This window comes from Pseudorasbora parva, chromosome 21, assembly GCF_024679245.1.
Source record: "Pseudorasbora parva isolate DD20220531a chromosome 21, ASM2467924v1, whole genome shotgun sequence".
NCBI classification, from domain to species: Eukaryota; Metazoa; Chordata; class Actinopteri; order Cypriniformes; family Gobionidae; genus Pseudorasbora; species Pseudorasbora parva.
The window spans coordinates 2460588-2476898 of NC_090192.1; the positions used below are offsets into that span (position 1 = coordinate 2460588).

A 16311-nucleotide genomic window follows, 5' to 3' on the forward strand; every position below is an offset into this window, starting at 1 on the left:
TTTATGCAATATCAAAGAAAGGTTGGCAAACATTTACAACACTAGTGCTTTTCGAAATTGTGAGCATTTTACATTTATGCATTCGACAGATGCTTTTATTTTATTTTTAATTTTTTTCCAATTTTATTTATTTATTTATTTATTTATTTATTTATTTATTTATTTATTTATTTATTTATTTATTTATTTATTTATTTATTTTTGTATTTATTTATTTATTTATTTATTTATTCATTCATTCATTCATTCATTCATTCATTCATTCATTCATTCATTTTTAAAGAAAGAGGGAAAAATGCATATTAAGGAACATTAAAACAAATGTAAACAAGCCAGATTATAGCCGTAGGCTAATTTCCACTTTCCCTGGCAGTAAGATGTTATACGTAAATAAAAATAAATAAAAAATAAATACATTTTATATATATAAAGGAAAACTATATATAACACAATAAGACAAAGACAGACACACTAATACAACAATAAATATGAGAATACACAACAAAACAGCGACAAGTTAATTAGAAAAAAAAAGAGAAAGAAAATTATTTACAATTCATCTTATCCAAAGTGTCTTACATTGCGTTCAAGGTTTGCATCTTTCGATGTATGCATTAGTTTTGAAAAGAGAGGGCATGTGATTGAGTTTTGCAGAGAGTCTTTAAATGGCTGTTTTACGTTAAAATGCTGCACTTTGAAATCAAACATTGCATGAAAATACTTTGAGGAATGCTTTGAGGGTTTGTGCGTCCATTTCAGATATTCATGCTGTCTGTATTCATGCAATATCGGTGGTCCAACTATAGTGGTCTTCAAAGTTGTGAGCATTTTATGCATTTAGCAGATGCTTTTATCCAAAGTGACTGACTTTGTGTTCAAGGTTTGAATGTTTCAGTGCTCTGGTTTTGTGATGTTTCGAGGAGAGGGCATGTGGGTGAGTTTTACAAACAGCTGAAATCACTCACAGAATCTTTAAATGGCTGTTTTACTTTGAGGGTTTGAGCATCCATTTTAAATATTCGTGCTGTCTGTATTCATGCAATATCAAAGAAAAGTTTGACAGTTTCCAACATTAGTGTTCTTCAAAGTTTTGAGCATTTATGTATCCGGCAGATGCTTTTATCCAAAGTGTCGTGCGCTGTGTTCAAGGTTTGCATGCATTTTGTGTAGTTTTGAAGAGAGAGGGTAATCGGTTGAATTTTACAGAGTCTTAAAAATCTTTAGATGGCTGTTTTACATTAAAATGCTGCACTTTAAAATCAAACATTGCATTGGAAATAATTTGAGGAATGCTTCGAGGGTTTGAGTGTCCATTTCAAATATTCGTGCTGTCTGTTTTTATGCAATATCAAAGAAAAGTTGGACACTATTTCCAACACTGGTGGTCTTCATAGTTTTGAGCATTTTATGCATTCACCAGATGTTTTTATCCAAAGTTGCTTATATTGTTGATTTATGTATAATTTTTTTCAGTGCATTCATTTTGTGTTGGTTTGAGGAGAGGGCATGTGAGTTTAACAAACAGCTGAAATCACGCACAGATTCTTTAAAGGTCCCGTTCTTCGTGTATTTTCGAAGCTTTGATTATGTTTACAGTGTGCAATATAACATGAGTTCATGTTTCGCGTATAAAAACACAGTATTTTTCACACAATTGACTTATCTGTACAGCGCTGTTTCCTCTGTCCTAAAAACGGCCTGATGATTTCCTTGTTCTCTGAAGTCCCTCCTTCAGAATCACTTAACGAGTTCTGATTGGGCCAGCGCTTCCCGTGTTGTGATTGGACAGCAGCTTAGCGCACTTTGCCCGGAAAGGTCCCGCCTCTTACCATAACGGGGCGATGCAAGCGCTGAATGCGCGCTCTTCTCCACGTGGGAGAGCAGCGAGACCACGCCCCCTATTTTGCGTGTTCTTGTGGGCGGAGCTTTAGTCAACAAACGGTTCTAGTGACGTCATCACAGCAGGAAGTGCAGCGGTGTAGTCCAAACCGGCCGCTCGCTGTCGGCTTTGAAAGGGAACTTCTGTTAAATAAAATATCTCGCTTGGCATTGAACTTTGAGCTTTATAATTTTACAGGTATTATTTATGCTCTAACAGCAACATTACACACTAACTAAAGTTTGAAAGATGGGATCGCGAAGAATGGGACCTTTAAATGGCTATTTTACTGTATAATTCTCTGCTTTAAAGTCAAACATTGCAAAGGAAATTCTTTGAGGGTTTGAGCATCAGTTTCTAATATCTGTGTTGTGTTTTTTGTTTTGTAATATCAAAGAAAAGTTGGACACAATTTCCAACACTAGTGTTCTTCATAATGTTTTTAAGTATTTTACAATTTGTGCGTTCAGCAGATGCTTTTATCTACAGTGGCCTACGTTGGAAGGTTCAAGGTTTGCATTTTTCAGTGCATGCATTTTGTTTCGTTTTGGAGAGAGAAGGAAATTGGTTGAATTTTGCAAATAGTTGAAATCTTTAAATGGCTGTTTTACATTATAATTCTGCACAAAAACCAAACATTGCATAGGAAATACTTTGAGAGTTTGAGCATCAATTTCATATACTTGTGCTGTCCGTTTTTATGCAATATCAAACAGTCAGTATGTAGTGTTCTTCAAAGTTTGGAGCATTTAATGCATTCGGCAGATGCTTTTATCCAAATTGACTTACATTGCGTGCAAGGCTTACATTTTTTCAGTGCATGCATTTCATTTTTTTTTTTGTGTTTTGGAGAGAAGGCATGTGGTTGATTCTTGCAAACAGCTGAAATCACAGAATCTTTACATTTATAGAATAGTCTTCAACGTTTCACATTGACGTGACTTCCATTGCATCCGAGGTTAACATTGTTCCAGCGCATGCATTCCCATCAAACCCCTGACCTTGGCATTGTTAGCATCACTCTACTGTCATATAAAATGAAATATTTAATATTTCTTTAATGGAATCAGAAATAGTTTTCTGTACAAAGAAATGCATTAAATTCTGTCATGCACGTGAGATGCCTCATTAGTGCGCGGATCGATTGAATGAGGCATCTATGTACACATTTCTATGATCGCGCCGGGTTTTGACCTTCTTCAACGGGTACTGACGGATGGGAACTCTAGATCAAATTTGTCTGCTATGAGGTAAAAAAATAACAAATACTGTTGGGTTTCCTGCAGAAACCGATCGTTTCATGTCTTAAGACATCACTGTTTCATCATGAGCCGCAGGGTTTAATATGGATATGTGTGTGTGTTTTTTACTCTCATTGTGGCTCTCATATAAAAAACCCATTGACATGCATTATACGGCAACGGTTGAGTTAAAAATCTTCATTTGTGTTCTCCTGAAGAAACAAACACACCGACATCTCGGACGCCCTGGGGGTCAGCAGATAAACATCACATTCATTTTTGTGTGAACTAACCCTTTAATTTACTTACATTTTGAGCAATACTCTGCTTGAGAAGAGTTTGTGCTGTGCTCTTTAAAATAAATTCCTCTTCATGTGATATTTTCTCATGCAATGCCATTCAAGTTGCAACAGATTAATTTACGGCGTTTTATAGGCTCCGCCGACTGTGACTGGCTGTTGTGAAGCTGTGAAAGCGTTTAATGCGGTGATTTAATGACGGGTTTATCATTCACACTTTATCCAGACACAGGTGTTGCCATCACCTCCAAACCAAAGAAAATCTCTGATAAAGCCACGAGATCTCATGAGAATGTGTGTATTTTTATGTGAAGTGTAGTTCTAGTACATTTACTTACGCTTTCATGCACACTAAAACGAATAATATTGACGTATTTACAGCACTAAAACAGAAGTTATTTACGTATGAACAACTTGATTTTATTTCATAAACACTGAAAAAAAAGTGCGTTGGATTTCCATAATTTCATTGTGTACATCGGTCCCACATGAATGGATTAAACAAATATAATTTGTTTTTGTAACTTCAACATAATGGAATGAAAACACTTCTAGTGACTCAATTAAGTCGTTTCAAAGTGATATTGATATGATTTCCTGTCATGATTCAGACATTCAATTTCATATACTTTAATGTTACACAACTGAATTATACTGCACTGGCTAGCTGACATTAGTTGTATTAGTCTCTCCACAACAAGAATTAAAATTGTAATTCCAACATAATTAAATATTAAACTCTATTAAACACAATCAAGTCCCCCTTTCTCATTTTGCTCAAAAATACATAAAAACATGTTTACATATAAAATAACAACATTTACTTGCTCTTGATTTTGCCATATGCAAATCATGCTGGGAACAAGCCCCGCCCAGTTTCAGTTAATAGAGACAGAGCAACACACGTCATAATCTGAAAGCCACGCCCACCGGGGGAGAGACAAACCAACCGTCTCCACTGACTTTCTATTGCGGGAAGCGACCTCTGTATTATTTCTGACTTATTAAAAAAAATCCAACAATGTCTAAAAGCTGATATGTGACAAGGTGTACAGAAAACAAGCTAAAGAACCCAGAACCAAAAAAAACAGAAGTTTTTATAAGCTGTGGACCCAAAAAATGAGCGTTTAAAGACCTAAAAGTGGATATAGGCAATTAAGACAGAGCGCAACATGCTATATTACACTGAGAACTACGGCCACCGGATGGGAAAGTAATCAGCGACAGGAAATATAATATATAAATTGACATTTGGATATCAGACAACATGTTTACTGCAAACGTAGGCATACTGAGTGTCAGGATCCCAAAACTGACCCATTCTTCCTGCTGAAGCTTCACGTCTTATTGCCTGTATCCACTTTTATCTCCTTAAATGCTCGTTTTTTGGGGTCGACAGCTTATAAAAATGTAGGTATGTGTTTTTTAGCCTGTTTACTGTACACCTTGTCACATATCATCTTTTAGAAATGGTTCTGCTTTTTTAAATAAGTCCGAAATGACAAGGAGGTAGCCTCACGCAATACAAAGTCAATGGAGAGCGTTGGATTGTTTCCCCCCTGGGGTGGGCGTGGCCTAAATACGCTCTGTCTCTATACAACACAAATCATTCATGCAACAACACAAACGGATTAAGTTTGACTTTAATTTGACTTATATTTAAGTGGATTGGACACTTATATATATATATATATAAGTCAAATTAAAGTCAAACTTAATTTGTTTGTGTTGTGACATGAATGATTTGTGTTGCATTAACTGAAACTAGGCGGGGCTTGGTAGTTCCCAGTATTATTTGCATACGGCAAAATCAAGTCAATGTTGTTATTTTATATGTAAACATGTTTTTATGTATTTTTGAGCAAAATGAGAAAGGATGAGACTTGATTATGTTTAACAGTAAGGAGAACTCAAAAAATTTGATGTCTCAAATTTTTTAAGTGAATGAACTTAAAAATTTAATTAAAAAAAATTATATATTATATTATCTATATTACATACTACATAAACCTTTTCATTTCACTTAAATTAAAACATGTTATGAAATCAACTGAAATAGTTTTAGTTACAGTGACATAAAATTTAGCTTTCCCATACTCAAGACATTTAGTTAAAAATATATATTTTTTTAAACACAGAGAGACACTATTAAGTTGAATGAACTCAATATTTATTAGTATCTTTGTCTTTGTGTTTTAAGTTACTCGAACCTTTTAAAACACAAGACTCAAAATCATATGAATCAAAACTAAATTTTTGATGTAACTCGTTGCCTCAAATATTTTAAGTTCAACAAACTTGGTACACTAGTTCAGTACACCATGCTGGGTACAACCAATCAAAACTTCCCCATGGGTCCCAGCATGCATTGCGGCATGAATAAATTATGCATCTAAATTGTGACTAATTTTCTTTGATTCTTACTATTTGCTTATACTTTTGCTGTTTTGTTCTGATGTTTTTGTAGCTTGTTTTATGTTTAGAGTTGCTCTGTTATATATATTGGCCTTTACTCTAAAAAATGTTGGGTTGGAAATGGACAAACCCAGAAATTGGGTTGTTTGAATGGGTCAATTTACTAGGGTTCAAACAACCCAATTTCGGTGTTTGTCCATTTCCAACCCAACTTGGGTTGTTTTTAACCCAGCTTTTTTTAGAGTGTATATGAAAGAAAATTAAACTTATAGGTGGGCCGCTGTTGATTGTACTTTAATAAAGCCTAGAAGCAGAACATGAGACAAACATATGGATCAAACGCCTCTCTTTCGCTTCTTCAGGCCCGGGAGGATGTGCTGATAGCACAAGGCTTTGCTAAATAGCACTGTTACGCTTTTTAAATGCAAATGAGGCGGAGTGAAAAGAGAGACACATTTACACAGAAGGGATCGACGAGCGGGGGAGATTTCAAGCTTTGTTGCTAACGCACGAGATATAAAGCCCTTGCCGTGAGAACTCCTGAAGATCTGCATGTCCTTGCATTCATTTATTCCATAAGCCACTGTGAAATAAGCCGATAATGAACAGTCTCTTGAACCCTTATAAGTGGATAAGACACTGACTTCAAAACAGATTAAAATCACACAACTATTATAGTACACACAATATTGGTTTACAATAGAGTTTCATTTGTTAAGTAAACTCTAAATAATGCTGGGTTGTTTCAACCCAATTTTGGGTTAAATATGGACAAACCAAGCCAATGGGTTAAATTTTTTTAATTACATTTTTAACCCAACGGTTGGGTTTGTTCATATTTGACCTACATTTGCGTTGATACAAATAAGAAATAATTGATGACTGACTGAATTATTATAAAAATAATGCACACCTGAGGTCGTGCTACCTGTGTGTCTGATAATCTGTGTGTGTGTGTGTGTGTGTGTGTGTGTGTGTGTGTGTGTGTGTGTGTGTGTGTGTGTTATGCTCCGCATAGGCTCATATTACTAACACACTCTTTAAATAACAGAAATACTGCACTATTGACTTTAGAGCAGGTGTGTGTTGGTCAGTGGTCAGTGGTTTTCAGTTCCTCTCAATAGCAACGCTTCAACAATGCTCCTGAACACACCTGGTTTAGACCAGACGCCCATGGGGGAACACACACACTCACACACACACACACACTCACACACACACACACACACACACACACACACACACACACACACACACACACACACACACACACACACACTGATGGGGGAACAGATGCACCAGTACATTTGATATTTAAACACAAGGAGCTGGACGGGAACATGAGAACTGCTACCAGAACACACACTTGCATCACACCTGGTGTCTGGTCTAAAGAATTCGGAAGGTTTAGAAATCCCCCCACACACACAGTCGTCATGAAGAGAAAAATTAGACCAAAACCCTAATGTGTCACATCCCTAACAACATCCCTAATTGCGCGCGCGCGCGCGTGTGTGTGTGTGTGTGTGTGTGTGTGTGTAATGATTATGAGACTCATCCTTACTGTGTGTCATTGAGTTTTATTACTTCCTCTCAATATTAAAAGGAGGCAGTCATTAACCTGCAGTCCTGCTGAATCCCCCCCCCCCCCCCCCTCCTCCCGAATGCCATTTTCCTTTGGTTTTCCTTATTAGCTTTTTCTAGGGTGACTGCAAATTCACCACAGCCATTTTTTATTGATTAAACCGTCCTTGAAATGACATGCCCTTTGCGCGGTGATGGAAAATATTGCCCTTTTCTTTCTTGTTCAGGGATTCAGGTGTGAGCTGTATTGGGATCATAAACATTATAGAGAATAATTTAATGGGTTCCGATAATGCCCCTTTTTACAAGATGTACAATAAGTCTCTGATGTCCCCAGAGTGTGTGTGTGAAGTTTTAGCTCAAAATACCCCACAGATCATTTTTATAGCATGTTAAAATTGTCACCTTTTGAGTGTGAGCAAAAACGCAGTTGTTGTGTGTGTCCCTTTAAATGCAAATGAGCCGCTGCTCACCTCTGCTTTCAAGAAGAGGGCGGAGCTTCAAGAGCTACATTTTCAACACACAGACTCACACACACACACACACACACACACACTTCTCCACATGTTCCCGGGGGCGGTTTATGCAAATGTTAGGGTTAGTGATGTATCTGAGATTATGGTGATTTCCTGTAAATTTACTATACAGTTGCTGTCTGTTGTTTTTTTTTTTCGCAGGCCTGGCTCACAGAGATTAATGAGTTCGCTCAGCAGAACGTCGTGATCATGCTTCTGGGTAACAAGGTGAGCAAAGTATGCGGAAATATTACTGATACTTCTCTTATTCGAGATTATGAACTTTGGACTCGCCATGCATACATGGCATCAATTCATAAATAATGTGTAAAGAAAACATTAATCAGAAATCAAAGCTAATACATAATGCATTGTTTCTTGATTGATCCATTGAGTGATTTTCAGGCTGATGCCACACATGAACGGGTTGTGAAGAGAGAGGAGGGTGAGAAACTGGCCAAGGTGTGTTATGTCAACATCTCTTTTTTAATAATTTCTTTGTCTAAAAATAATACTCATACTAGATGAATGCAAATCTCGTGCGTTATTAGGACACATAGGTTGTCCGGTTAACATTATTCATACATGATGATCCCTTAAAGTGCCCCTATTATATTTTTTCCCTCAGATATTACCTTTCATGTAGTGAGTAATAAAGCTGTTTGTAAGCGTGAAAGTTCTGCAAAGTTTTAAAGATCGTAGTGCAGATAAATTAGTTATTGTCTGCAAAAGAAAGTCGTCAGTAACTCCAGTCTCTGTTTGAGTCTATGTAGGTTTGTAACTAATTTGCATAATTCCAGTCTATGGCCATGATTGGCTGAGCAGCATCTCTTTGCTCCGCCCTCAAACACTGTAGTTGTATCTGAGACTGGGAGAGTTTGGTTCGTGTTTCTGCTCCTAAAGCAAATTACACTTTGAGATTCATACGGTAAAACCCACGCCATCATTACTGTTCGTATTATTGTGTATCAAGAGCTGAGATTCAGATATGATAATGAGCGTTTGCTTTCTGACCATCAGACTGGGCCATCTGGCCAATCAGAGCAGAGCACACTCAAAAAATAACTTATTGGACAAATTCAATTGAATTGAGGGCAGGTTTTCCATCCAATAAATATGTATAGCCCCAACTCTTAAAAATCTAATTCAATCAATGAAACGTAATTTAGTTGGTCAAACTCAATTTGATCAAATAAAGTTTAAATTATTTTTATATATATATATATATAACATGACTTTTTTTAACGTGATAATTCACCTTTCTTCATCATACACAATGTATATAATGAAAATTTAACAAAATTTGTCCTGACTTTAACATAAATCACTGAGTGCCCACAGCCTAAGCCCAGACGCCGCTCTTCAGCATAATGGTTAAAAACATCACAGAAACTTCTCTAAATGTCCAACATAACTGAACATTAAACACTAACATTAACAACATTTTTCCCTTTACAGAAAAACATAAAATAACACTACAATCCCCAAATTTACTCTCATAATGTAGATCCTTGCAAATCATGCTGGGAACTACAGATCCACTGTTAGTTATGTCAACACAAATATTTCATGTAGTTTTCACACAAATTAATTTAGTAAATTTCAGTTTTAAATATTTTAGGTTGATTGAACACAAATAAATAAAGTTGTATCGAAATTTGGTATGTTTAAAGGGGGGGTTAAACACTCAGTTTCAGTCAATCTCATGTCAATCTTGAGTACCTATAGAGTAGTGGAGGCGTATCGTGTGGGCGGAGCTAAAGAATGACGAGCGCGCAAAGCGGTGACGTCCTTAAGCGTGGAGAAACCCATGGCTATCACAGATAATGATCCAGAATCATTCGGAGGCTGAAACAGCAGCAGCAGGACGTCCGTCTCTGTGGTATGGACTGTATTTAGTGGCCTGTCAACATTTGTGTGTCTTTACTCGCAGTTTATGAGGACATGATTCGGTTTATGGACTATTGTGTGCGACTAAACCTTAGCAGTAGCAAGCAAAACGGTTTTGCACGTCAGACTAGTGTAACGTTATACAGAGAACAACAATGGAGTCCGTTAGCGCATTTGAATGACGAAGCACGCGATCGTGTCGTTTACTGATGTTTACTCACACGACGATAGCCGACAGCACAGACATCTGAAGCAGTTTAACTCACCGGCTGCTTCCAAAGCAGGACCGAACCTTTATCGCTGGGACCGCTCCGTCAAAAACACACTTCTTTGGTATGATTTGGTGAAGTCCTGTGACAGCAGTGACCGTGGAGATCCACTTTGAGACGCGACTGAAGCGATGTTGTGAAGCTTCCCGTCATTTCTTCATTCAAAACGGTTCAAATGCAGCGCTGCCTTCCCAGAATGCTGTGCTGAAGCGTTGAAGTCGCTCGACGTCACCCATAGGAATAAAGTGGAGCGCGGCGCAGACTATAACCGACAGAAGTGTTCACGGACGACTGGATCTGCACCTGAGAGAGTGTTTATGGGCGTGCATTTCCTCTCTCGCTCTAGTCACGCGCGCGCACCCTACCGGGAGAAGAGCCCGTACGGCCCATACAAGGACCTTCCGCTCTATTAACGTCAAGCCGAGCCATACTAGAAAAAAACTCTCCGAAACTTGTGAGAAACCGGAAGGAGTATTTTTAACACAGAAATACTCCATCAAACGTCCAACATTAGTTTTTGAAACTTTGTCTATGTTTAGGATGGGAATCCAAGTCTTTAACTGAATGTAAAAAGCTCAGGATGCATGAAACAGCATTTCACCGCCCCTTTAAATAAAATGAACATAATTTAAATGTCATATCTACGAAGGACCTGAACGATTTTGTTGAGTTTAGAGAGACTGAATCCTTGATCAATCCGCTTTAGACCCTGTGAGAGAAAAGCTGATGCTGAAATGTGTATTAGGAGAAGGTTAAGTGTTCTGGATGCATGTAAACCCGCTGTAGGAACCGTTTTAAAGGACTCCTGAAGCACGGTTTCTAAATATGCATTATGTTTCGGGGTCATTTGTGCCTGCATATTGTAATGAAGAAAGGAATAAGACAAATGATCTCTGTCTTTGTAAAGGAGTACGGCGTTCCCTTCATGGAGACCAGTGCTAAATCAGGCTTGAATGTGGAGCTGTCCTTCACTGCTGTGGCCAAGTAAGTCTGACATAAACGGAGTGTGTGTGCATGCGAAATACAGCTGAGAGGATCACACTCCTACTACCGCTGAAAACATGATCAAATTAGCCATAATATCTCAAAAACATTCATGCACGTGGCAAGCCATTCCAGTATTCAGGACATTCTCTGTGGGACGCTTATGAACTGATTTATATTTATCATGAATGATTTTATGGAAAGTGTGTCAGAAATGCATTAACCCGTTTATATCATCCAAACAAGTATAGCTTTACACTTTAGTTCAATTCTGTCTGAGTGCAAACACACCTTTCATTGTAAATGATTGATGTCGTGTGTGTGTGTGTGTGTGTGTGTGTGTGTGTGTGTGTGTGTGTGTGTGTGTGCGTGCGTGTGTGTGTGTGTGTGTGTGTGTGTGTGTGTGTGTGTGTGTGTGTGTGTGTTACTGACTGATGAAATGAATGCTGCAGCATTGGCAGAAAGATCTGATCAATCATGGAGAAAAGCATGATCTAAACACGCCTCTTTTGCCATTAAAGCTGTGTGTGTGTGTGTGTGTGTGTGTGTGCCTGTTTATGTGGTTTATGGACAAAAATTGTATAACTACATGGGTATTACACTGGTATTACACTATAAATGTGGTTTATGAGGACATTTCAAATGTCCTCATAATTCAAATAGCTTTAAAAACATACTAAATGATGTTTTTTTGACAAAGTAAAAATGCAGAATGTTTCCTGTGATGGGTAGGTTTAGGGGCAGGGGCAGTGTGTGTGTGTGCGTGCGTGCGTGCGTGTGATGGGTAGGTTTAGGGGCAGTGTGTGTGTGTGCGTGAGTGTGTGTGTGTGTGTGTGTGTGTGTGTGTGTGTGTGTGTGTGTGTGTGTGTGTGTGTGTGTGATGGGTAGGTTTAGGGGCAGGGGCAGTGTGTGTGTGTGTGTGTGTGTGTGTGTGTGTGTGTGTGTGTGTGTGTGTGTGTGATGGGTAGGTTTAGGGGCAGGGGCTGTGTGTGTGTGTGTGTGTGTGTGTGTGTGTGTGTGTGTGTGTGTGTGTGTGTGTGTGTGTGTGTGTGTGTGTGTGTGTGTGTGTGTGTGAGCCTGTTTATGTGGTTTATGAGGACACAAATTTGTATAACTACATGGGTATTACACTGGTATTACACTATAAATGTGGTTTATGAGGACATATCAAATGTCCCCAAAATTCAAATGGCCTTAAAAACAGACTAAATGTTTTTTTGAGAAAGTAAAAATGCAGAATGTTTCCTGTGATGGGTAGGTTTAGGGGCAATGTAAGGGGATAGAAAATACGGTTTGTACAGTATAAAATCAATTACGCCTATGGAGAGTCCCTGTAAACCACATAAACCAACGTGTGTGTGTGTGTGTGCACGCGTGTGTGCGTGTGTGTGTGTGTGTGGATCACAGACACTGGACAGTCCCAGTAAAGCTCATCAGGTCACAGTAATCCGCCGCGTCCTCACAGAGCGATATTACTGCACATTGCAGTTTGTGTTCAGTGCTAATTTGTAGGTGTGCCTGATTCCCTCACTGAGTCTTGTGGTTAAACATGAGCAAATACACAGCATGATCAGGAGGCGCGAGTGCTTTCGGTGCAGCCCTGATGTTTCCTCCCGTCTCTCAGGGACCTGAAGCACAGGGAGATGAAGGAGCCTAATGAGCCCAAGTTTCAGCTGCAGGAGTATGTTAACAAGGAGATGAAGGGAGTCGGCTGCTGTCGCTCCTAAACCCGCTTCCATCCGTCCGTCTGTCGATGTGTGTGTTTTTCCGCTTTCATCCTCTTCTTCTCATATATCGGATGCCTGTCAGATATTCTGTGGCTCTGGAGACCTTCATTTTCAAACGCTGCTTTCTTCCTTTGGAAACCTCCGTGCACTTCACAGCTCGCAGAGAAGAAGAGAAGAAGCCACCAGGATGCAATCGGCACACGCGTAGCCTAAATACTCACACACACACTACACTGTAAAAAATGCTGGGTTGTTTTAACCCAATGTTGGGTAAAATATGGACTAACCCAGCAATTGGGTTATTTTAATCCTGCATTTGGGTTAAATATTTGCTTAAAGCAGCACTTGGCAGCTTTTGCTCTCGGGGTCCCCCTACAGTTGGGAAAAAATAATGTCCTGAACTACTGTCGTAAGCTCTGTCCTCCTACAACAGGGGACGCCATCGCGCGTGCATTTGCTGACATGACAGCCCTGATAGCCCTGAACTAGTGATGAGCGGGTCGTCCCATAACCCGCGGACCCCGTATGTCTATTTAATGGTCGCGGGTGCGCGGCGGGTTGTAAAAATATATACAGTGGTGCGGGGCGGGCCGAATAACTTCATAAAAGCGTCCCGCGGGTCGGTGCAGCACTAACAGTTCCCCTGAACACTGCAGGAGGAGTTCACATGCAGGTGTTCTTCTGGCGTCGCGTGTGAAATGTCTTCATCCCAGGTACAGTCAGTGGCTTATGCTTCAGCATGTCATATGAATATAATTTCATGGGTTTTATTTTTTTCAAACACCAAATAATCACGATGCTCACGTTTACAAGCCAGCGTCATTATAGTAGTCTATTGGTTAGCGTTTGACAGAATCTATATGATACTTCAGTTCAATGTTTGAGTGATAGCAAACCGTAACAAGCAGGACAGCATCGGTCGAGCACGCCTCCTTCAGCTCATGCCGACGAGCAAACGCTGGTCACATGTTGATCCTCGTCCTGCCTTTAATCCCATCACTTTTTCATTTCCTCTTATTGCTTTCCTCCAACAAAACCTTTTCTTTCTTATTTGTCTGTGCTGCTTCAGACATGACTATATTATCCGACGAACAAAGTTGGGCTCGCACGTCCGAATGTAAGGAAGTGTGTGTGTTGGTGGAAGTGACGTATATGCCGTAAAGCAGTCGAATTTTGTAGTTCTTTTTGTTCTCGGGTTACTACCCGAAACCCGAAGTTTAAAAGTACGATTAAAAACGATACAGACCCCATCAAGCTATGGCAGACGTGTCATTCAACCTATTGTAAGTCGATTTATCATCACAAGAGTCTTTAAAATATATTATGAAGGTTGAAAAGTTACCTAGTGCTGCTTTAAGACAACCCAATCGCTGGCTTAAAACAACCCGATTGCTGGGTTAGTCCATATTTGACCCAACATTGGGTTGTTTTTTACCCAGAATTTTTTAGAGTGTACCAATATATAAATACAGGAATCGCTCACCTGCGTGAAGTTGGCCCCCCACCCAACGCAAAACTTCGGCAAAATAGTCTCAATCGTTTGGGCTCCGTTTGTGCCGTAAAAATGTTTGTTTGTGCTGCTTTGGTTTTTAAGATATTAAAAGAACATTTATAGGTCAGTCTGAGGTCAGTCAGCCCCCCACAAGCTCCAAATTCACCCCAAGTAGTCTCAATCGTTTGTGCCGGTAAATGTTTAGTTTGTGCTGCTTCCATTTATAAAATATTAGATTTTGTATTAAGCTCCAAATTCACCCAAACTAATCTTTTTTGTTTGTGCTTCGTTCGTGCCATAAAACATTTAGTTTGTGCTGCTTCTGTTATTATTATTATTATTATTATTATTATTATTATTATTATATTTATTGGTAATTTGGAGGTCACTCAGCCGGTAAAATTTTCATTTGAGCTGCTTCCGTTTTTGAAATATTACTCTAAAAAATTCTGAGTAAAAACAACCCAATGCTGGGTCAAATATGGACTAGCACAGCAGTCGGGTTGTTTAAACCCAGCGATTGGGTTGTCTTAAGTAAATATTTAACCCAACCACAGGATTAAAACAACCCAATCGCTGGGTTAAAACAACCCAATTGCTGGGTTAGTTCATATTTGACCCAACATTGGGTTAAAACAACCCAGCATTTTTTAGAGTGTATACATTGAATTATAGACGATGACATCAAATCTTTTTTTAGAAAATTATTAGAAGAATCAGAAATAATAGGCTACAGTATTTAAAGTCTTTAAGAAAAAGGTTACACTTATCAACTTAGCAGCACTTATGATTTTTTTTACGGCACAAACAATTGACACTACACTCTAAAAAACGCTGGGTTAAAACAACCCAAGTTGGGTTGAAAATGGACTAAACCAGCGGTTGGGTTAAATGTTGCTTAAGACAACCCAATTCCTGGGTTAAAATAACCCAATCGCTGGGTTAAAACAACCCAATTGCTGGGTTAGTCCATTTTCAACCCAACTTGGGTTGTTTTTAGTCCAGCATTTCTTAGAGTGTATTTTGCCGAAGTTTTGCGTTGGACGGGGACCAAATGAACCCAGGTGAATTACGCTCCTGACCCAACTCTCCGAGCAGCTGTGAATGTATGTTATCAGATCAGCGTAACCCAATCACACACTATAACGTCTGTTGTGCATACGGTAAACCGAGGGATAACTGTGTGTAAAATCATAATTAACAAAGACTTATCTTTTTATAACGAGCCGTTTTCTGTGCTTTCAGTCTCATTCTTCATGCAAACTGAGTCCTGATGCACTTTGAACACATTTGACATTAGAGAGATGCATTTTTTTTCATCCCACTTTATTATTATTTTTAGTTTTGTTTCTCATCTAGAACACTGTTTATGTTTTTTCTCTTTTTGGTTTTAAAGCTCTAACCAATCACACAGGCTCATGACCAGATCATGTGACTTAATAAAATGTGTTTTTTTACACGGATGGAAAGTGTTATAGTCGTCTGTGTTCAGTACAAGTCAAAGTTTGGAAACAACTTAAGAGATTTTAATGTTTTTTAAAAGACTTCTCTTAAGCTCACCAAGGCTGCATTTATTTGCATAAAAATACAGTAATAATTTGAAATGTTCCTCCAGTGTAGATCATCTGAATATATAGTAAAATGTGATTTATTCCTGTGATCAAAGCTGAATTTATCATCATTACTCCAGTCTTCAGTGTCACATGATCCTTCACTAATCATTCTCACATGAGGATCTGATCATCAACACACATTTATGATTATTCAAGTTCAAGTTCAAGTTCAATTTTATTTATATAGCACATTTCCCACAGCCCCCAGGCTGACCAAAGTGCTTTACAGAAGGTCAAGAATAGCATACATACATAAAAATTAAACCAGAAGAGAGTAAAAAAATAAAAAGCACAACTTTTAAAAGTCAAACACATCAGGGTAATCAGTACGCTAAAGTAAATAGAAAAGTTTTTAACAGTGACTTAAAAATAGACAGGGTAGGGGCCAGCCTGATCTCTAAAG

At 38.6% G+C, this 16311-nt stretch overlaps 1 protein-coding gene across 1 annotated transcript in view; it reads left to right on the plus strand.

Annotated features, from left to right (window-relative positions):
• LOC137056504 (ras-related protein Rab-26) overlaps positions 1 to 16054 on the plus strand; it is a 123798-nt gene extending 107744 nt beyond the window's left edge. Inside the window, exons 6-9 of the mRNA XM_067430624.1 lie at positions 8096 to 8161; positions 8339 to 8395; positions 11000 to 11076; positions 12701 to 16054. Of these exons, the coding sequence (XP_067286725.1) occupies positions 8096 to 8161; positions 8339 to 8395; positions 11000 to 11076; positions 12701 to 12803 (303 nt within the window). The 3' untranslated portion in view covers positions 12804 to 16054. The remainder of the gene's footprint in view (positions 1 to 8095; positions 8162 to 8338; positions 8396 to 10999; positions 11077 to 12700) is intronic.
• The last annotated feature ends 257 nt before the right edge of the window (positions 16055 to 16311 follow it).